The sequence below is a fragment of the Marmota marmota genome, unplaced genomic scaffold, assembly GCF_001458135.2.
Source record: "Marmota marmota marmota unplaced genomic scaffold, marMar, whole genome shotgun sequence".
Taxonomy (NCBI): domain Eukaryota; kingdom Metazoa; phylum Chordata; class Mammalia; order Rodentia; family Sciuridae; genus Marmota; species Marmota marmota.
Genome location: NW_026000016.1, coordinates 2,111,998 through 2,136,012, shown reverse-complemented (window position 1 = coordinate 2,136,012; position 24,015 = coordinate 2,111,998). Strand labels below are relative to the sequence as shown.

The 24,015-nt window shown below is 32.2% G+C and overlaps 1 protein-coding gene across 7 annotated transcripts in view; it reads right to left on the bottom strand.

Annotated features, from left to right (window-relative positions):
- Positions 1–4,974: 4,974 nt before the first annotated feature.
- Trdmt1 (tRNA aspartic acid methyltransferase 1) overlaps positions 4,975–24,015 on the bottom strand; it is a 57,829-nt gene continuing 38,788 nt past the window's right edge. For 5 of the 7 annotated variants that reach the window (XM_048809046.1, XM_048809047.1, XM_048809048.1 and 2 more), the window contains 9 exons: positions 21,299–21,370; positions 20,617–20,682; positions 19,740–19,809; positions 18,570–18,653; positions 16,948–17,291; positions 15,924–15,989; positions 14,729–14,786; positions 12,976–13,105; positions 4,975–7,759 (listed from right to left, as the gene is read on the bottom strand). In XM_048809046.1, coding sequence (XP_048665003.1) covers positions 7,659–7,759; positions 12,976–13,105; positions 14,729–14,786; positions 15,924–15,989; positions 16,948–17,291; positions 18,570–18,653; positions 19,740–19,809; positions 20,617–20,682; positions 21,299–21,370 — 991 coding nt within the window. In that variant the 3' untranslated portion in view covers positions 4,975–7,658. Of the gene's footprint in view, positions 7,760–10,147; positions 11,394–12,974; positions 13,106–14,728; positions 14,787–15,923; positions 15,990–16,947; positions 17,292–18,569; positions 18,654–19,739; positions 19,810–20,616; positions 20,683–21,298; positions 21,371–24,015 lie in introns of those variants that run through there. The other 2 variants (XM_015483406.2, XM_048809050.1) reach the window with 2 other exon arrangements.

Genomic DNA, 24,015 nt, shown 5'->3' with positions numbered 1-24,015 from the left:
AAGGGGGGAGAGGGGGAGATGGGGAGGGGAGGAGAGGAGAGGAGAGTTGAGTTTAGCTATATATCTGTATCACTTCTCTCTGGCTATTTTTTATTTTACTTATGGAGCTTTGACAAACCTGGGATGTTCTCAGTAATTATGGTTGTTTTTGAATACTCTTTCAGCTCCATGCTTTTTTCTTTTCTAATACTCCAAATAAATGAATGGTAGCTCTCATTCCTGCCTCACAGATCCCTAAGGCTCTGGATTATTTTTAATTCTTTTAATTTTTATTTCTTTATGAGCCTGTTTTCTGTTGTTTGCATTGACAGATCTTTCCTCAAGTTTACAGATTGTCTTCTGTCATTTTTACTCTACTATTGATCCTAAATTGGAAAAAGATATGTGTGAATTAAAGAAGCTGAGTGAATAGGAAACAAGCTCAGAAAAATCCACGCCCAGGCACATCATTAATTTCTGATAATGAAGACTTAATAGACAAAATATCCAGGATACAATCTAAGACCACTTGTCACCAGAGAGGTTTTTCCTTCTGGGTTTTGTTGTTATTTTATTCTTCAGGTATGTAATTGCATTTAATTATTTTTTAAAAGTTGGATATTTATTAATATTTACTTAACAACGTCTGTTAATTGTTAAATATAATTGATCAACATTTTATTGGATTTTCATTAATTTCTATGTTAGGCTGCTTTTCTATTTCTGTGCCAAAAGAACTTGTAATTGCTTGTTGAAGCATTTTTAAGATGGTTGCTTTAAAATCCTTGTTAGAGGATTTTGACATCTGATTCACTTTGGTATTGTCATTAGTTAACTGTTCTTTCTTATTCAAGTTGTGATTTTCCAAGTTCTTGGTATGACAGGTGATTGTTTCCTGGATATCTTGTCCTAGCAGGGACACTCATTAAGTGCTGTTTTAATCTTCTATTTTAGTGGACAGTCACTGTTTAGCATGCGGGTTCTGGCTTACATTTGTGGACTGTGATTCCAATGGCAGTTTAGTTTTTAGAGGCTTTGCCCTATTATTTTGGTTTGCTTGGTTTATCTGGTGCTATGGAGGCTCTCCGTGGTCCTCGATAATGCTACATTAAGAGAAAAGAAGCTATTTCCCAGGCCAAGTCAGGTACCAGGTGCTTCTGGGAGAAGGAAGTCTATGGCTTACAGTGAAAAGACTTTCTGGGTGAGGTGTTTTTGTGGTGGGATACCCCTTGCCAGCATCCTCTGGATGCTCACTCTTTAGCAGGTGAGAGAAGTCTCAGGTCTGGCAGGAAAGTGGAGTGCTACACCTGGGTGTTTGCCAGGGGTTCCTCTGATACATTGTCGTGGTTGATGGAGCCAGACTCTCTTGGTGTTACCTTCAAGATTCAGTTCTATTTAGGTTAAGAATGGGCCTCCATGGTCTGCCTTTTTTGGCTAGGGTATGGGTTGGTAAACACTAAGCCTGTGGTTACCTTCCTTTGTTGGGTGGAACAGCAGGAAAATGTCTTGAAACTATGCTGGTCCCTCAATCTCATGGTCCCTAGCCAGTTTGTTTCTCTTCCCATCTTGCAGAGTTTTTCTGAAGTGCTATTGCATAATTATGCTTACCCAGAGCTTGCAATTTTACTTTAGAGATAAGTCCATGATCTCTTGTCAAGACTAGAAATTAGAATACAGTATTTTAAAAAAAAATGTGTCTGCATCACTTCCCTAAAAGCCAAAAGTCTATCCTAGAATTATTTTTAAAATGTGTCCCAGATTTGAGTAAATTTGACTATTTCTCTGAGTATGGAAGAAATGGTAGTAGTAAACAAATTCAGTAGTTTTCAGGAGAGTGACTTCTAGTCGCCATTTAAATTCCACATTGTGATACCCTCATTAAAATTTTGATACCAATTCCAGTATGGTTACTATATTCATTCATTCAACAAGTATTTAAACTGAGTGCTTACTATGTGCCAAGAACTAATATGGCTAGGAACACAGCAGTGAAAAAAAATGTTAAAAATCTTTGGAAGTTTACATGCTCTAGAACAAAACATTTTTCACTAAAACCAACTGAGATCATAGCAACTCCTCAGCTTATTGTTCATTCATTCATAGAATCAGCTCCCAAGTATCAAATTCAACTTGTATCTCCTACACAAGGAGTATCATATTTCAGTATGTTTTTGGTCATTTTTTATATGTGCAATTTAACTGTATTTGTGTAAGTAAACTAGCTAAGTGAGCAAAGTAACACTATTTTAGTAAAAATGACATCCATCTAGATTAAATTCAGAAGGCTAAAATCTAGTAAATGTCTATACATTTAGCTAAGCACACAAATTTGGCAGCAAATATGTATGTTTTCAGATTTAAAGGTGACATCAGTTTTTCCAAAAATAAGTTACCATCTATCAGAGAAAGTTTTCCTTGGGAAACCTACTTTTGTTGATAAACAGAATGCAGAGTGGGAAAGACCAGGCGAAGATGATCTTGGGTTACAGGGTTTGAATTGGGAGACTGGGAGAGTAGGAGTTACCATAAAGAGAATTAGTAAGTCATGAGTGGAAAAGTGATTTTAGAATATAGGATGTTTAATTTTTCAACATGTTTAATTTGATGTGACTGCAAGCTATCCCAGTTGAAAATGATCCAGCATGAAGATTCTACAATAGGACTTTGAGAAAATTATCAGATCTAGGTCATCTGAGTATCAGCAGGAAAAGGGTAGAAGTTATAAGAAGAGGGAAAAATATCTGAGAAACTGGTTCAGACAGTGAAGGGTAAAGAGATCCAAAAACGGAATCTTCAGGAACATTAAGAGTTCAGCTCCAGCCTCCCTCCACCTTTCTCTTTCCCCTTTCTAGGTGATCTCATCTGATTATAGAGCCAACTTGGCTAAACAACCACGTACACTCATAATTTCAATCTTCCTTGTTATGAATAGACATAGAAATGCAAACAAAATGCAAATACTTAAGGAAACAATGAAAGCATCCTATGTACAAGCAGAGAAATAAAAACAACATAAAGCTATAAGGAACAGATTTATATGGGAAAATTAACTTCCAATTTTTAGTATTTGTGAAAATACTGTGTCTTATTTATAGGAAAAAGGAGATAGATTTTTGGAAGCTTTAGGAATCAACCATGTTGTACATGAGAGTCCTTGAAGTGTTAAACATCATTGAAAAAAGACTCAGAACCTATGGTAAATATAAAATGAATTTATTTTAGAACCTGGGAATCAAGAAGTCGAAAGAGTCTTTTATATGTTTATATTTTTTTTGAGCAAATACATTTAAAAATAAACTCACAAATGAAGACAAATAATGGTGATGTAGTTTAAATCATGGTTGTGTAAGATTTTGAAGACCATAAGAATAAAATGTTCCCAGAGATCTCAAAAAAAAGAAACAGGGGAAAAAATTTTTAATGTAAACTTTTAAAAATTTCAGTAGCAAAGAAACGGAATGACAAGAGGGAAAACGTGCAGACAGGCTGAATGGTGTAGTCTGAACTGGAGAACATATGCGAGATTCTTAACTGCTGTTTCATACAACATGCAGAAGGATACTCCCAAATATAATATCGGTGTGAGTAGACATCTTGGGTGTGACAAATGAGGAAAGAGAACCAGAAAAGACACGTGCCAAAAGTTGACATGATAGCTGTATGCACTACACTTGGACAGGAAACATTGAGAGGAAAAAAATTAACCAGCAGAGAGGTCCAAAGGCTGTATCTAAAAAATTATATAATCTTGAGTTCAACCACAGGCTTTGAGAAAACTGCTGAGTCCATATGACCCTCACTCAGTTTCAAAGTCCAAAGCTAGTAGTCAGTCAGGAGATTAACTGGTGGCTTTCAAATTATCAGCAAAATAATAAGATCAAATTAGAAGTTAAATTCTTAGTTGTTGCTGCTGGGGATGGAACCCAGGGTCCTGAGCATGCTGAACATGTGCTCCATAACTGAGCTCTATGCCCAGCCCAAGTTATACTTCTCTTAAACACCATAACCAACTCAGAAAAGCAAACTTCAACCACTTTGTATATATGGGCTTAAAATAAGTTCCTCATTGTTGACCTGGACTTATTTAAGAACTTCTCTTGACTCTAAATTATAAAGTTATCAAAACAAGGGTAACCAGAGTGACTTTAGTCACTCTGTTTAGTTCGAGATACAGTAACCAGCCCACAGAATGCATCCTTTAGTGCATGCTTAATGTTGTATGAATGTAGTTGCACCTTATTCTGTACTCTTATGGCTAGGATTAAACCAGTTTAATTTGTCCTTAGCTTTATTTGTCTCTCCTCAGAAGTCTGATTTAATAATTTTGGATTAAGTAGGTTGAAATTTAAACCAAAGTCAGAAGACTTTTTTTTTTTTTTTTAAAGAATCCTACTCCCTACCTAGGCACTGAAGTGGCTGCCCTGCCTCTAACACCATCCACCTTTACATTCAACATGCAGTGATGCAGCTCGCAAGGAAACTGAAGAGCTTCTCTACCAAATAAGTTTACCTCTAAAAGATCATTTCAAGGAATATATTAGTCTCATACTTTTAAAAAAGGTACTGGGTAGCTTGTCATTGTTTATAATGTGAACTCCTAGTTTTGCCGCTTTAAAAGACTCCAGAGCAAGTGGCTGATGGTGGTAGGTATTTTCTTACCTTTCAATGCACAGCCCACCCCAGTGAAAGGTGACCTACACCCTCCGTCATTCAACTTTACAGCCTACACTAAGGATGGTCAGGCTCAGACTTCTGAGATGATTACCCATCTCCTCCTCACAATCAATTTCCAATATAAATAATTTTGCTTGTATTAATTTGTGTAACCATCTATAAATCATTTTTGTATTGATTCATTTAACCATGTTTTGTCACTGGTTTTAGGTCCTTAAAAATACTAAAATTATGAGGCAAGATAATAAATACCTTAGAATTACCTAACAAGCTTTTATAAAGACCAGAGTGATGCAAAAAGGAGAATGAAGAAACAGTTCATTGTGAAGAACAGCAAGGGTTTAATTACATATAGTTCTCTTGAAAAATAGAAGCTATTATACCAAACAAATTATAAGAAATATCAGAAAACAGAATTTCCGGTGCAAATTTTATGCATATTTATTACCAATATGTAGCATTCAATGAAATGACTTTTCCAAATTAGTTGTGTGTATATATATATATATATATATATATATATATATATATATACACACACACACACACACACATACACTTTTGTGTATATATGTGTGTGTGTGTATGATTAAATGACACTGGTAAATATATCTTCATTAAGGTGTAAAATTTATGCTTGCTAGTGTATATTTTCAATTATGAGTTAAGGGCAAAATTATCATCTGCCTTTGAATACATACTTCAATACATACTTAAAAATTTCATAAAGCTTATTCTGTCTTCTAGTTCACAAGCAAATGTCTCCACAGACCTTTCATGTGTTTATAGTTGGCACACTGTAACTTAATATGTATTTTAAATAATATTGCTCAATGGGATGTCAGATACTATAATTACATAATTATAATCACTGTATAACTATGGTTAAACTATAAACCATTTTATTGATAAAGAATTTTTCATCGAAGAAAACTACACAAAAGTGTGCCAAAATGATTTTAGATTGTATAATAAAATTTATGAGACTTGCAATAAAGTTTATCTTTAAACACAAATATAAAAAGTCGATAGTGATTGTTGATACATGTGTTGGCTTACAACCTCCCTAAATATATCTATTTATGTGTTCTGAAAATATGGTAATAAAATATAATTTTCTTAAATTGCAGCAAAATACATATAATTTAAAATTTCACCATTGCAACTATTTTTAAGTGTGCAGTTCAGTGGCATTGAGTACCTTTGCACTATTATGAAACGATCACCACCAACCATTTCCTAGAACTTCATTAGCCCTCATGCCGAAACTGTATCTATTAAACACTAACCCCTCATTCTCCCTCCCACTATCCCTGACAACCACCATTCTACTTATAGTCTCTGGGAATCTGACTGTTTTAGGTACCTCATATAAGTGGAATTATAATATTTGTCCTTTTGTGACTGGTTTGTTTCACTTACTAGAATGTCTTAAGGCTCATTCTGTTCACAGCATGTATCATAATCTCATTCTTTTTTAAGGATGAATACTAGTCCATTGTATGTATTTATATACATATACATTTTATTTATCCATCTATCTATTGATGGATGGACACCTAGGCGGCTTCCACCTTTTGGATGCTATTATAATCACAGCATTTGTTCAAGTTCTTGCTTTCACTTCTTCTGGGTATATACCCAGAAATGGAATTTGTAGATCATATGGTAATTCTATCTTTAACTTTTTGAGGAACCTCCACACGGTTTTCCACAGCAGCTCTACTATTTTATGCTTTCACCCGCAATGAACAAGGGTTCAAATTTCTCTATATAGGAATGATTTTTTTGTTTTTGTTTTTGTACTGAGGATTGACCCAGAGGCACTCTACAACTGAGCTATATCCCCACCTCAACCCCCATTACCCCCCGCCTTTTTATCTGAGAAAAGTTCTTCCTCAGTTGTGGAGGCTGGCCTCAAACTTGCAATCCTCCTGCATCAGCCTTCCAAGTAGCACAGGTGTGTGTCACCACACCTGGCTTAGATTATGCTTAAAAAATAAAAAATATGAATTAATATTTTGTGATATAATTTCTGGTCTTGTTTCTTTTCATTTCTCTGTATCACTTGCTTTTATTACTAAAATCAAAACTGCAAGATTTATGATGCAAGATTCAGGCTGATGAGAAACCTGACTTCCAAAAAGTCTCTGGCAAGGAGAAACAACAAAGTTAAAAGTTATAAAAGTTAAATCAGAGGCATGTCACAACAATTAAAAAAAAAAAAATGAGGTGGGGGGAACTAGCACCATATATAATGGGGTCAGAGTAGAATTTCCTCCCTAAATTCCTAATGCTACATTACATTCCTTAGACTGCAGGCAAATTTAACTCACAAGCTGAGAAGGGAGGCAAAAACAAACTCTAATAATAGCAAACTAAAGCGAAGTCCATACTGAGTTTGACCCTTCGGAGAGAGATGAAAGATAAAGATAATTAGATAATAAACACCTAAGTTTGCTAAGGCCTCCTGATGAAGAAGTAATCATGAATTTAATTTTTCTATTATATTCTTCAGACTGCTGTATAAGTTGATTAATGACAATTTGGTTTCAAATATCATAAGTATCTGTTTACAATAAATTAAGAAACATTTAAAGGATGGGATTTAAGTAAAATATCCAAAAGATGGGAATTAAGTAAAACATCCAATATTTCAAACATGCTAGCATTAGAATCACCATTCTAAGTTTAGGAGTAATAATATTGTAAAGATAATAATAACATATTATATATAACATATAATATACATATTATAAAGATATATATTACTTTCAAATGAAAATATATTCTCTATAAAGCAAAACTTATAAAATACAGTAATATAAATTTAAGAAAACAAATTTATTTTTGTGAGAAATTCTAAATTTTGAGATGAATTCTAAAATTTTTAAAGATTAAAATAACTTAGTTAAATTTAATCAACATTACTTCAAAATAGAATTTAAGAATTACAATCTGGGCATGAAAGAATATCATGTTCCTTTTCCAGAGTTATTTCAAAGTTATTTACAAAGGATTTTGATCAGCTTAGCTACTACATGCACATTGAGACTATTTCCAAGTAGACGGTAACACTGTTTCACTGTTATCTTCTCAGGAAATCCTAAAAAAGAGAGATAAAAATTGATCATTTGTAATAGTAATTTCTATAGCTAAAAGGATGCATCCTTTAACAAAGATACAGGGATAATTTCATAACACCATTTCAGTCAACAAGCACATATGATGGTAGTCTCATAAATTGATATCACCTAGTGACACTATAATTGTCTTAGTTTGTGTAAGTACACTATTATGTTTACACAATTATGAAGTTGCCTGAGGATACATTTCTCAGAATGCATCCTCATTGTTCAACAACATATAACTGTAAATCACTAAAGTCTCTGTTAAGTTTTACTGATAAATGAAGAGTCTGGATCCAAAAATATTATGTAGCATTTTATTATACTGTCCACATGATGAGATATTATCATATCCCAGTATATTATATAGCATCAAGTTATGGGTGATGCATACATGCACATATGTACACATAGCTGTTCACAGAAATTGAATTCATAAAAATTCATGTATTAATGAACTTTAGATAAAGTACTGGCTATCATTTTTTTCTAAGTTGTTTCTTTTATCTTGTAACATTTTTATAGAGATAAAATTCACCCTTTTACTGATGAATTTTAGAATTCACCTGTAAAATTTCAGTGGTTTTAGAGTAGTTTATTTTTTAAACATCTCTACTAATTCTAGAACATTTTCATTACTTCAAAAAAGAAAACTCATACCTATTAACGGTCTTTTGCTACTTCCCCTTCATGTCCCCCAACCACTAATTTAATTTCTCTATCTATAGATTTTTCTATTCTGAACACTTCACATAAATGGAACCATAAAATATGTTCTTTTGTGTTAAAACATTCTCTTGCTTGGCATAATGTTTTCCAGGTTCATTCACACCGTTGTGTGTTTCAATACTTACTCCTTTTTATGGATGAGGAAAATTTTATTGCCTGAATATACCACATTTTATTTATCCATTCATTCATTGGCAAGACATTTGGGCTACTGTGAATAATGTTATTATGAACATTGATGTATAAATTTTTGTGTGAAAATGTTTTCAGTTCTCTTGTACATATAACTAGTGGTGAAGCTCTTGAGTCATACAAAAATGCTATGTTTAATGTCTGCAGTACTGTGCTTTCTGAAGCAGGAGACACCATTACATTTCCACCAGCAGCCAATGAGAGTTCCAGTTTCTTCACATCTTTGCCAATACTAGTACCATCTTTTATTTTAGCCATCCTAATGAGTATGATCTGGTTTGATTTGCAATTCCCTAATAATTAAACATATTAAACACCTTTTTCATGTGCTTATTAGCCACTTGTCTATCTTGTTTAAAGAAATGCTTTGCACATTTTTGAGCTGGACTATCTTTTCTTTTTATTGTTAACTTGTAAGTTTCTTTACATATTCTAGCTACAAATTCATCAGTTGTTTTTTCATACATTGTTAACACATACTGATTTTTCTCATGATGGACTTCTATTCACACTCAGGATTCTTGGCATAACAATAAATTAAAGGAAATTTAAATTAGATAATAAAATGAAGGACATAATTAAAAAGCATTAAAAATAGTAAAATTTCATTATATTTGTAAGAATCAGGGGTAGAGTTAGTTATTCTAAAGATGCTTCATTAATTCTTGACATATTAATAGCAATAAAATAAACAGTAATTACTATTAAAAAACCATTATTTGCAATTGATCATGATTATAAATTTCATATCCTAAAGATAATATATCACAGGCAAAGAATGCTAAAGAAAGAAATTAAAGAAAACCTTAGAACATAGAAAAATTTGCCTTTTGGATAGGCAGAATTAATATTGTCAAAATGACCATACTACCAAAAGCACTATACAGATTTAATGCAATTCCAATCAAAACCCCAATCACATTCCTCATAGAAATAGAAAAAACATCCCAAAATTGCCAAAAAAAAAAAAAAAAAAGAAAGAAAGAAAGAAGTAGAAAAACCAGTCATGAAATTCATCTGGAAAAATAAGAGACCCAGGATAGCTAAAGCAACCCCTAGCAAGAAGAGTGAAGCAGGTGTCATCACTATACCAGACCTTAAACTATACTACAAAGCTATAGTAACAAAAACAGCATGGTATGGGCACCAAAATAGACTGGTAGACCAATGGCACAGAATAGAAGACACAGAGACAATCCCACATAATTATATTAGACAAAGGCACCAAAAACATACATTGGAGAAAAGATAGCCTCTTCAAAAAATGATGCTGGGAAAACTGGAAATCTATATGCAACAAAATGAAATTAAACCCCTATCTCTCACCATGCACAAAAGTCAACTCAAAGTGGATCAAGGACCTAGGAATTAAACCAGACACACTGCGCCTAATAGAAAAAAATCGCCATCATGTTGGATTAGGCCCTGACTTCCTTTTAATAAGACTCCTATAATGCAAGAATTAAAATCAAGAATCAATAAATGGGATAGATTCAAACTAAAAAGCTTCTTCTTAACAAAAGAAACAATAAATGAGGTGAATAGAGAGCATACCATACGTTTTGGGTGCAAATTTTTACTCATCTCAAAAACTAGATCAAAGTAGCCAGAGGTACAAGTGTTATCTACAAATAAGCCTTTAGAATATCCCAAGCCTTTAGAATATCTTTTGCCATATTAAGATTACAACAAAGAGGGGAAAAGGTCTGGAAAAAAGTCAAATTCCTAAAAATTGTGTGTGTATGTGTGTATGTATGGGTATGTGTCTGTGTCTCCATGTGTATTTTATGTACAGATGTTAAGTCTAAACTTACAGGAAAAGCTACATAATTGATTAAAAGGTGACCTTTTAAAAACTTAGAAACATTAAAGTAATAATAATCCTTAGAAGAAATGGAAATTAACAAGGTCAAATAGTAGCTTTCATCTAGTTAGAGTCCCTCTCTTCCAAAGTCTGCTACCTCAGGAATGTGTGCTGCCAATCACAAAGAACCAGAACAAAATGTACAGAAGGATCAATGCAAACCTATCACTGCCAGTGGACAAAAAGCTCAAACAGTCACCATTTTTGGACTCAGAGTCAATAAAGTTGGAAACACATGTGAAGGACAGTGTGTCATGGTGCTGCTCAGTGGTAACATAAGGGCAAGCTTCTCTATACAAATATACCACATAAAAGAAGATTCGGCAATTTAAAAGACACTTTTTGCATGAATATTTTATATATATATATATATTTATTTTTAAAGAACTTTGAAAAAAATCTATTTATATACCTAAAATTTTTAAATAGAAAAAATATGAAATAAAGCTACAAAAGTAAATAAATGACTGCCATTTTAAAATAAAAGCAAACAAATTTTATATTGTCCCAGATATTATGTAGGCATTTTAAACACACTAACTCACTTAACTGTCCCAGGAACCCTACGAAATAGGTGCTATAATTACCCTCGTTTTACAAACAAGGAAACTGTAATCTAAGAGAGGGGTTAAAATGAGGCTAGTATTCAAACTCAGTCTGACTCTGGGCTCTGTCTGTATCCCTCACCAAGTTTGAATTTTATCAGAGTGACTACTACACTTCTAGAATAAAAAAAAATACTGTAATAAAATGTAGGTATTCATTTTTATTTGATAGTCAATTGCTTGTCTCTCTTTAGTGGTCTGTAAAATATATCTGATTGTTCAAAAAAATAAAAAAATAGTAACTAGAAAAGCAAATTCAAAATTGGAATTCTTCAGTCCAATTCTCAGGTCTTCATTTGTTCTGTGATATTGTTTCACTCACCTTGTGACATAAACTAAGACAAGGAAAGTATGTTTTTCTTAATAACACTCCCCAGGATATTTGGAACTGAATGTATCAGCAAAAATGACTGACTGACTGACTGAATGAATGAATGACTGAATGAATGAATGAATAAATAAATAAATGCAGGTAGTAGAAAATAAACTTGGTTGCTGTGCTCAGACAACTCACTACATTGCCAGTTTGTTCCCAATGTACAAAGAAGTCTATGTTTAAAACATCATCTGCAAATTCATTATTTAGAATCTGAAACATGATTTATTTTACCCATTATTTATTTCAATAATAGTAGTGTTATTAATATTACAATAATATTAGATTTAACAGTTTCACTTTTCTACATTCAAATTTCTACTCAGAGTTGTCAAACGCACATTTCCTCCTTCTGTAGACCTTGGAAGTTGGTTAGGGAGGTCTATGTTTCTCTCTGCCCATTAGCCAGGTACTGGAGCACACCCACTGCCAGGCCTAAAAAAGCCATCTGAGAGCACTGGCCCACAATGAGATCAGAAAGGGGTTACCACTGCTTTCAGCAAGCAAGAGTATCCGATCTCTTTACAGCAACAATTCCCAGAGATCCTGGACTGCCAATGGAGTTAGAAATCTGGGTTTCTCACTCTATACCCCCATCTTCACTTTTGTCCTTGAGATGCCCTGGTACAGATCTCCTAATCTTTGTAAAGTCTGGCATCTGTGTTCCTTTCTTTCCTTTGGAAAGTTCTTTCCTAGACTACCTCTCCATCTTCCCTGTTCTCCATTAATTAACCCTTGTAGAGAAGGACAAAGACACACAACAGATGAAAATGTATTGTGGAGGAGAATAAATACAAATAAATTCCCCCAAATCCTCAACTAAACTGCCTGTTAATTTCTTCATTCAAAAAGCTAATCATAGGCATTCTTTCATAAGACCTAGTGTACGGTTTACTAAAATTAAACCTCTGCAGTGAAACTCCATATAATGTACAACCACAAGAATGGGATTCTAATTAGAATAAGTTATAGTCTTTGTATGTATAATATGTCAAAATAAACTCTACTGTCATGTATATTTAAAAAAAAAACAATTAAAAAATATGAAAGTTAAGAAAAAACAGACATCTGGAAGCAAGAAGATAAGCTGAAAAGAAGATGCTTTAACAATCATCAGTGGGAGAATAAAAAATTGTTGATTTGCCCATTTTTGCCAATGAACTCTGACCCATTACTAAAATTAAAGGAGAGAGCAAACTGAGTAGGAAGAGAATAGACTGAGAGGCAGATTATTAGGGAAAGGGTAAAGAGGACAGGAAAATGCCCCCAAAGGCACAATCAGGAAAGGAAGTTTCTTGAAACTACCTGTGTGGGCAAGGGCTTACTCATTATTTATATTTATATATATATATATATATATATATATATAAATAAAAATTCTCTAATGAATTTTGAGAATTTCAATAAATGAAAGATGATCCCACATACCAAACTCTGGAGGAAATCCAAGGAGATTTGCTATTTCTTTAGGAGTAAAATATCGCAGCTTAAGCATTGACAACTTTGTTATCTTTTCTTCTTGTGGCAAATTGCTAAGGGATCTGTAGATACTCTCAATCTGTAAGAAAACATCCAAGATAACTGAAAAAGTAGTGTGGAACCATATTTGTTAAGATTTCCAATAGTGAGACAGCTTTAAGAAGATGGACATAAATGGGAAAGAAAGTAGAATGAATCAGACATAACTTTCCTTTGTTCATACATAAATATATAACCAGTGTAACTACACATCATGTATAATCACAAGAATGGGAAGTTAAACTCCATATATATGTGATATGTCAAAATAAATTCTACTGTCATGTATAACTAAAAAGAACAAATTTTAAAAAAGAAAAAAAGAAGGTGGACATATAGTCTGAACTAATACATGGTAGCAAAATGCATGGGCAAAAAAGTGTCTGTGTAATAAAGTAGATAATTGTCTCAACAATGGCAATCTAAACTGTGAAAAAGAAGAAAAGGCTAACATTGATCAGAATACTTTCCAGTATATCTGTAATTTTTGGTATCTTAAAATTAATCATAATATAAATAATCATTGACAATATTACAAAACAGAAATATACTAAAAGATATAAAGGAAACTAGGTCAACCAACAAAGCCAATTTTACAATGTTAACAAGATCATTGAAAATATTTGTTGTTGACCATCAATTTGATCCAATTAAGAAACTTTATTAAAATGGCAAAATGTATTAAATGATTTCTCAAATCCAGACTTTCATTTGCATATGACAGTACTTTTATCCTGAGTAAATTTTATTAATAGTTAAGAGTTTGAATCAGCATAAAAGAAGATAATATGGACTTAAAATTATTTAAAAAATATAAAACTTACTACTAGGCATATATTCAACCGGAACACCATGAAGAGTTTACAACTAAAGAATTTAAAAAGTATATTGCTAAAACAGATTTTGTTTTCCTTAAAAGGAAGTTTTATAGTATGTGCTACAAAAGAGGACTCCAATATTAACATGCCTATGGAAATTTTAGAGCATTCACTAGTGTAGGCTAAATTTCAACTTACTATTTATGGCAAAAAAAGAAATGCAGAATATAAGAAAAACAAAAGTAAGAATAAAAACAAAACCTTCCTTATGCATAAGCACATACATAGCAATAAGACTTATCTTATACCAAAGAAATTATATGAATATATATGTACATAAATGAATAACATATTTATTCCTGGCTGAACATGTAAAGTATTCATTCCCAATTGAACATGTAAAATTGTTTTGACAATCTCAAATTAAGTATTAAATGTAAATTTTTTTTTTTTTAAATGTGTCTGACAACATTACCCAGGCTGGCCTTGATCAAGATTCTCATTCCTCAGCCTCTCAAGTAGCTGGGATTACAAGCAAGTACTACTAATGATGAGCATAATAATAATATTTTTGTTTCAGTGCTGGGTATTGAACCCAGGGCCTTGTGCATGCTAAGCAAGCACTCTACTACTGAGCTATACCACCAGCTGATGTAACATTATTGAAAGTTTTAAAATATTTCAGTTTTAGGGCTGGGGATGTGGCTCAAGTGGTGGCGTGCTTGCCTGGCATGCAGGGGGCGCTGGGTTCGATCCTCAGCATCGCATAAAATAAAGATGTTGTGTCCACCGAAAACTGAAAAATAAATTTAAAAAAAAATTCAGTTTTAAAACATCCATGGTACCTGCACATCCTCTGCAGTCTGTAACACAGATCCTGTCCCTTCTATGTAGCTTCCATAACTGAAAAATTAACATGAATATTATGCAGTACCTAATGCACTTGTTAATGCTTAATTTCTTATTTCTTGAATGATGTAATCTACATGGTTCTGAAATATCTGGAATGATATCACATTCATTACAGATGATATAATATGCTTTGAAAAATTATTAGGTAAAAAAATCACAAGATAACTCTACTTAAAATTTTCAAAACCCAAACATGAAACAGTTTTTTAAGTTGCTTAAACACCATTAAATTATGTATTATTGTCATTTTTTAATTCTCGCATCTATAATGTTCACCACTAGCAACTATGAAGTTTATATTAAAAGACAATTCAATACTGGCATCCTGCCACATTACACCAAATGTTAAATACATGAAAGTAAATTGTGGCCATTTTTTTAAAATGCCTGAACCATTTATCCTTTCATGATGTCCAAGCCCTGCTTTCTAATATCATATAAATACAGTCCCTCTAAGCCTGGGTTTGCCCTTCATTTAACCCAGTATGTCTTTACAATCATTTTCATATAACAATTAGACCATAACCATTAAGCTCTAAAACAAAAAGAAAAAAATTACAAAAAATAAAAAGAATTAGAACATCAAGTAAAAAACATAAAAAGTATAAAATTCTTCAGAAATGAAAGGTATTTGTATTATTTCTTTCTCTAATACCATTATCAAGCTAGCTGTTCAACATATTAACATTATTTTTTGCAAAGAGAAAATTTTAATATATAAATTGAAAAAAAATCACACAAAGGAAAAATAATTTTTTGAAATTGTTTTTTCACATATACTGTGCATATAAATTTGTATTTACATATATTATCTATAATAAAAAAGACATTAAAGTTTCTTTTATACCATCTCAAGAATTTCAAGGTTGCTTTTTATCACAGAATTGATAAGTCTTACTTTATGAGAGTCCTAAACAGAACCTATTGGACTTGGTAATAGACAACAGCTGAGTGAAGTCTTTTACGGTACTGTAAAGTAATAAACCCTTTCCCCTAAAAGTACAAGGGCAGAGTATGATAAAGTTAGAATAAGTTTGCCAGGATTGTACCAGGGGCACAGTGTCTTATACAACGTATCTAGTGAGAAGGTAAGAAGAAAATGCTTGAATTGTCAAATCATACAACTATCTGTCAAATGAGGCTGAGTGGTAGGGATCTTTGGCAAAAAATTTCTGAAAAGGCCTAATGTTCTTTCTAGGTTTAAAAACATTGATGAAAAATGTTTTAAACATTCAAAAGAAGCCCCCTAAATGTTAGTCAGTAACTAATGAGTAAAACAAATAATGATATACCCATACCAGGAAAATAAAAAATACTTTTATGCACTGATGTGAAATAATATCCAATTTATACTGGGCAGTGAAAAAAAGGCATATAATAATGTACTTAAACACATCCTTACAAATAATACCTCAGAAAGGTTACACAGTACATTGATATATTGGTTTGCTTGCAAGAAGGGATACTGAATGGCCAAGAAATAGAAGTAGAAGGGAATCTTAAACAATCTTAGTACCTTGAGAGCCAGGGCTCTGAATCAGTGGTAGAGCATTTGCGTCACATGCTCAAAGACCCTGGGTTCAATTCCCAGCACCGCAAAAAAACAAAAACAAACAAAAAAATTTAGTGACTTTCGAATTTTGAACCATGGAAATATACTACTCCCTCAAAAAACTGAGTAAAATTTAAATTAAAAATTAATTGAATGTGCTTCAGCTGACTCAATTTTATTTATTTAGATTAAAATATAACTTCTTCTTATACAATGATCACAGAGTGGACATAACTCTTAGAAGTTTGACGTGTCATAGAAAGAAAGGTGCTAAAACACTGGAAATTGATGAGCTACAAAAACCATGTTTACACCCTGAGTATTTAAGCTCCTATGAAGGTCATGAAACAAATGGCTTTGTCTCTTCTGAACACTTTTGTGGGTGGTGTACATAATGTTCTGCCAGAAGGAATTTTCACTTGTGTTCTACTGGAACATGAAGCAGGCAATTAGGGGCAAAAATAATAACAATACAAGTAATAATGCTATCAGAAACATTTTATAAAATTCTCCTTGTTTTGAGAAGAACTAAAGGAAATAACAGCTATAAAAACCTGGTTATTTTGAATATAACATGAATAAGGTCTCTTTCAAACTTACCCTTTGGTAAAGCACGTGGACCTTCTGCAAGTGGGCTTAACAATATCTAATAAAAGAGCATATCGCAGCAAAGACTTCGGTGGTAAAATGTACTTATTGGTGTCAATATCATCTTCAAGAAAATCTTTTAACATTTGAACAGAGAGATTACTGTTCTGTTGATGTTTTCTTTTAATTTCTTCTACAGTTTCAAGCTTAAAAAGAATGGCATCTTTTCCAGAACATTCCATACTGCTATCAAAGCAAATATTGGGTTCTGTTTCCTTTATTTTAATTTTATTTTCTGCATCCACTGCACATTTTTGTGGATACTCATAGTCAGTTTTGGGAAACTCCATCAGTACCTGGCATTAAGTAAAAAAAAAAAATAGAAACTGTCAAAAGACTTATTAAAAATAAAAGACAAATTAGTAATGTTCAGTAAACATTATGTAAATACCTCTTTAATGTTTATGGTGTTGTTATTAGAAAGGAACTGTGGCTATCTTGTGTTTGTACCAGTTATTTCAAGTTATTAATCATATAGCTATAGTGTCATCAGGCTACAGATGATTTATTTCATGGAATTACTGTTTTCTGTATTTATTAACAAAACATTCAACAAAGTAATAGGAAGTATATTAAATATGGGTACAGTATAATATTTGAAAAAGTTTAGAAAGCAACATTACATTTCAAAAAATATATATTTTCCATATTCTTTATTTAAAAGGAAAAACTGGAACACAATCATAATCTAAAAGAAAACTAGTGATTAAAAAAAATGCTTTTCACCATGAAAGGTTATTTCTACTTGAGTCCCACAAGAAAAACCTGTTTCTTCAAAACTCATAACCATGTATAAAGTCCCATTTTATAAAAGAAAAATCACTCCAGGCATTTTCAAGGATTAAGTCTTTGATAATATACTTCACACTTTGTTTTTGGAACTGTCCACTATAGAAAGGGAAATATATTAGTAGTATGTCTCAAAGAAAAGAAATAACAAAACTGATTCCCTATTAGTAGGATTTGGCATTTTAATACTTAATAGTGATGGTTACAGAGAGCCAATTGAACCACTGAAACTGTTATCCACCCCCATTTTTTAATCAAAGTACATAAAATTGGCCCCATAATTAGAGTCCTATCTACAGCAATTAATCATTTTATTCTAGCTTGTACTAATTAATACATTATTTTAATTAACTAAGTGAAATAGTACTAGTTTTAAAGAAAATGCAACCATTGTGTTAAAAATTTTTAAGACAGTATATTATATTTTATCAAAAGTAACCAATCTTCATTTGGGGAGAGAAAACGATAAATGCAAATAGTCAATGGTCAGAAGAAAAACTGTAGGCAGAGATGGGGGAATAACAACACCAAGGGTAATTTTTTTCTTTTCACTTTTTTTCCCCCTAATGAAAAAAGAAAATTGAGTGCTTCATTTTGATTTTGTTTAGTTTAAACCAATAAAACTGACATTCAGAGAGGACAAAGATCTTGGAGATGGACATAGGGTATGGTCTATACGTATATACACATTCTATAGGACAGATATAAATCCACACAAAGTAGTTCTTGAAAATAAGTTAGCAGACTGGGATATATTTATAACAAATGAACCATAATAACAATACCTGACCAGGGGCTTGAAAAGGTAATGGCTCTGACTGAAGCTTTGCAATAAGGAAATACCTTAGCCTTGAATTTGGAATACCAAGCTGCAAACAAAGCAGAGCAATTAATTACTATACAAAAAGAAATCTGTACTAACTTTAGCACCTAGTAAAACAACTCATACAGGTATACATCTAGCTTCTGCTAACGCAAACTATGTTACTGATTTTTGGAAAACTTCTTTGTAACAAATTTGAAACTTGTTAAATTCTAGTAATTTCTAAACCCGAACTGCTATTCTGTATCTTTACTAAAATGAAATAATGAGTCTGGTAAGTCATTATTTCTATGAATAATTTTTATTTTATACTTTCTAAGTAAGAAGAAATAGATATTTTTTACACTTATTATGCTAATTCAGTAATCACTTAAAATAAAATCAAATATAGCTATTCTTGGCTATTACTTTATTAATAAAGGAAGATTCATTATTTTAGAAGATAAAAGGGAAAACTAGGAAATAAATTTAGAGATTAAATATATGACCAATCTCTACAGCTTGTTTACCTAATTTTTTAAGTGGGTTTTCTTTTCATTTCTGGACAAAGAACTATATAATACAGAAAAGATTATGAAAAACAAAACAAAAAAATGTCAAACAACAGTGATACCTGCAAAATCAAAATTTGACAAATAGCTTATCTTACAACCAGTTACCTTAATTTCTTAACCATAAATGTTTGTGACTGAATGCTATGTCATAAAAAGTATAATTGGAAAATTATCATATGGTTCATTTCCTTTTCTATTTTGGATTACTTTCAGGCATTATCTAGATAACACACCTAGTTTGTAAATGCCACATTTATATATTTCCAAAATGTGCTATCCTTTATTTTTCAAAAGAATAATACATTGCTTCAGTGATAGAACATTTACCTAGCATGTACAAGGTCCTGGGTTCAATTCCCAGTGCAGGAAAAATAAAATAAAAACATATTCTTTCTGAGCTCCAATACATATCTGTATGTATGTACTACAGTGTTTAGAAAGTAAGATCCCTGTCTGACATAATTTCAGAATTTGCATAAAATATTATAAAGCTATTCTGTTTATTGAATAAAATTTACATTGGGGTAAAAAGCCTTTAAATTATAATTTATATAATGGATTATAATTGTTGTACCTACAGAGGTTGGAGACAACAGAAATTCTTGGTACTGAAAGCCACAATTTTCTATTGTTTTTATCAACATGTCTCTGAAAAGAGAAAAGAAAGAGTAGAATTTTCACCCTTTTCTTGCAAGTGGGGTTCTTATATAAAATAGTGTATAGAAAGCTTCATTGTAAGTGAAAATTGTAACTGCACTCAAGCTGTTTAGAAAGATAATTATCTTAATTTCAGTTCCAGTATCTGAAAATTTATATTTTAATAAAAAGACACAGATAATTCTCTTATAAGTAAAAGATGCCAGATAATGTATCTAAATTGATGAAAAGTTTGAATTGCTAATCTATTGATGATGGATTTTCCATGGGTACTAAAACTATATCTTCCTGGTAGCAGATCAGATGAGAACACTGGTATGATGGACAGCAGGTGAATCAAGGACTCGGACGGATGACTTCTGCCCACCTGGGCTACCATCTGACAAAATCCTGATGCAAGGCTTCTTCTAATGTCTAACTGTAGAGCAGGAAATGCCCATCAACAGGACTAGTTCTTGATAAAAAACACTTCTGTTTCAAAATCAACAGTCACCAATATAAATGACTAATATTGAGAAAAATCATTCCCATGAAATTCAATGCTCATTCTGGAAAAATTCAAACATATCAAAATGGAGGACAATCAGTAGAACAAAACTTTGTAAGTCTCTAGCACAGCCTTCTAGAAAATCCTCTGTAATACCTTTTATATTATTAGTCACAAGCAATACTAATAAATAAAATATTTAGTACATATAAAATGCCAGATTGTATGTGTTTATCTTTGAGTTCTTTATTTCACAATAGTTCCTACTATAAAATACACCAAGATGTAGAAAAGACGAATACATTTTTTACCTGGTAGAAGATACTTCAAAACCTTTAACATTTTCTAAAAGAATATACTTTGGTAATTTTTGTAATCTAAAAAAAAGAAAACAAATGGAATATTAAATATTTAACTACTAAGAATTAAAAAGTAAAGAAAATCATTATTTGTGGGAACTATAAGGTTAAATAATTTTCTGAACTTTTTATAAAAATGTATATGATGGAAACAACTCAATTTTTTTTTTTGGTTTTTCTCCATAAACATGGCATGCTTGATAAAGTTTACACTTTAAATGTTAATTTCCACTGAAGCTCATCTCAAAATATGGGTTTGTGCAAAGCCTTTGCATTATACAATTCAAAGGACTGCCACTCACATGGCATGAGAATGTCTAGGGTTAACACAAATTTCTAGGCCATGGGCAACAGTATTCACTAACAAAAGCATCATTTGCATTACCATTATGAACAGAGGCAATAGAATTAGCTAGTTAAGTTGTAACTCCCTGTCACTCACTGTCATGGCAAGTGTGAAATCAAAAAACATTTGTAGTTATTCTATTAGTCATGGCATAAGACAATAAATGGTATGCATAGTATCTAAAGGGAATATTTATAAACTACTAATTTCTACGAAATGAAACCTACATTCTTCTAGACCCATAGTCTTCAGTATAAGATAAATTTGGACAAGAATGTAAGTTTTTACCTTGGGAGAATATCTAGAATGTATAAGAAGCTATTTGTCCTTGGATCAATCATATCACCCTGTAAGCCAATTCTAAAGGAACAAAGAAAACAAAAAAAAATTATGAAGAATTTTATATAAATATATCAAATCACTTCTAAAAGGTCAAAACTGAGAATTAAAGCTGGTCCTCTCACAGACAAAAAATGATCATTTCTGTTGCTGTCATAAACAAAATGCATTTATTCATTTAATTTAATTAAAAAGAAAAAAGCCTTACAGATCTAATAAACAAATCTAAAATTTATTTTTACAAAGCAATATGTCAAAGTAATTCACACAAAGCAAAGAATAATAATAATAAGTCAATGAGTAATAAAACCAATTATTCTCTTAAAATCACTTTGTTTAGGAAAAATACACATATACAATTGCTGGTGACATCTTGCTCAGTTCCAAAAGAGACAATAAGAATTCAGATAAGCTGTTTGCTTAGGGTGGTAACTTGGAGTTGATGGCACAGTGATAATCATCATTTAAGCAGATTAAATAATAAGATGACTAGACAATCTTGTCCAATGTAAATACAGACTTAAGCTGAAAACTATTCTATAAGCAGGAGTTGCAACATGGTTAAACCAACTAGGGTCAGGACGGGTTATATCAACAGGCATTATCTGGGCTAGCAATTACACTTCATAAAATTCAAAATATGATCAAGGGTCAAGTAGAAAGGAAGACTTGGATTGGGCCTGCAAATTAGGAATAGAGGATCAGGGTTTAAAACCTTGCTACTTATTAGCCTCTTAGTATTAGATAAGTTACTTGACATCACTTAGTTTGTTCATTCCTGAGAGGAGGGCCAAAACCATCAGTGGACTGAAGATTTGCAAAGGGATTAGAGTGGATTTGAACAGATTTCTCAGAAATGTTTGTTTCTTCACATTCTGTCCCTTTCCTCTGTGTTCCAAATGATAACTACAGAATCAGTTACTGCTGCCCTCAGCAGCCAGAGCTGAGCTAATGCAGTCATGGTATGTGGGGTAGCAGGAAAGATACTGGGGGCCCACTGCAGTAATACACGAATGCTTCATTGTGCTGGGGCTGCATTCTGTTCTGTATATCCTACCTAATTCATATATACCTAGAACCACCTTTATATGGAATATCTTCTGCCTTCTCAGGTAAACTCCTCATTGTCTTTCAGATACAGCTCAGACATCACCTCTGTAATAATGTCTAGTATACAAAAATGTTACCTAGTACACAATGAGCCATTTTATGCTCTAGGCTTACTCTCTCAGGGCTTCCAATATTTTTTTAGTATATGATTTACATCACATTATAAGATGATTATTTGCCAGTAATTCACATTAAACTATAAGCTCCCTAAGGACAGGAACTCCAGCATCAAAAACAATGTATGGCATTTAGGTACACAATAAATCCTTGGGGAATTAGTTTCCTAGTGAGCTACTAAAATATAAGAATATTCATTTGAGTCCGAATATTTACTGGATGTTCTTCCACTTAAAAAGTAAACATATTAAAACAGGAATGTATAAAACGATTAATAAACCCCGACTCTGATATTCACTAATTTTGTTGTTGTAGGAAAGTGACTTAACCTTTCTATAGCTCAGTTTCTCACTTATAAAATGTAACAATAATGCCTATCCCATAAGCTTATTAAATGATATGCTCTATGTAATGCACTTAGGTGATTATTACTATTTAAAATAACTTAAATTACTAGTATTAAAAATATTTAAGCAAAGATGAATTAGTCAAGATTTCATTTGAGGACTGTGGTTGTAACTTGGTGGTAGAGCACTTGCCTATCATATGCAAAATCCTGAATTCAATCCCCAGCATGCAAAAAAAGGGGGAAAGATATTTCATTTATACTATAATTCCTTGAAACATATAATCAAATAAATATTATTTAATTCCTTAATGAAATTATAATGTAGCTGTGAAAAATTCACAATATTAAATGCAGATATCAATTTTAAGAAATATAAAATACACAAATGCATGCTAGACTAGCTTTTGAATTTTACATTAAGTAATTATGACTTGACTGTATATTATGATAATTCACTTTCATTAACCAGTATTAGAAAGATATTCTGAATGCTCAATAGTTTAAATAAGTTAAGATTGTTTGGGCCATGTTATGGTTTGGATATAAGGTATCCCCCAAAAGTTCCTGTATTAGTGCAGGGACATTCAGAGATAAAATTATTATGAGAATTGTCACCTCATCAATACAACCTATTTTGAGTAGATTAACTGGGTGTCAAATGGGGTGGCTGGAGGAGGTGTGTCACTGGGGCTATATGTCTTGGAAGGGTACATCTTCCCTGCAGCCTCTTCCCCTTTCTCTGCTTCCTGGCCACTATGTTCTGAGCTGCCACATTCTTTTGCCATGATGCTCTGCCTTACCTCAGGCCTAAAGCAATGAGTTGGCCAACCATGAACTGAACCTCTGAAACTATGAGCCCCAAATAAACTTCTCCTACTCCATGTTGTTCTTGTGGAAAATTTTGGTAACAGTGACAGAATGCTCACTAACATGGGCCAGAAATAAATGTTGCAGGTTAGGCAGATATAAAGCAGTCATGCATATCTACTGTTGATAAAAGCATTTTGATCATCTGACTGTAATAGTCATTTACTTTATGATTAATGCTGAATTATAAATATGAATAGATGAAATAAATTATTTATAAAAA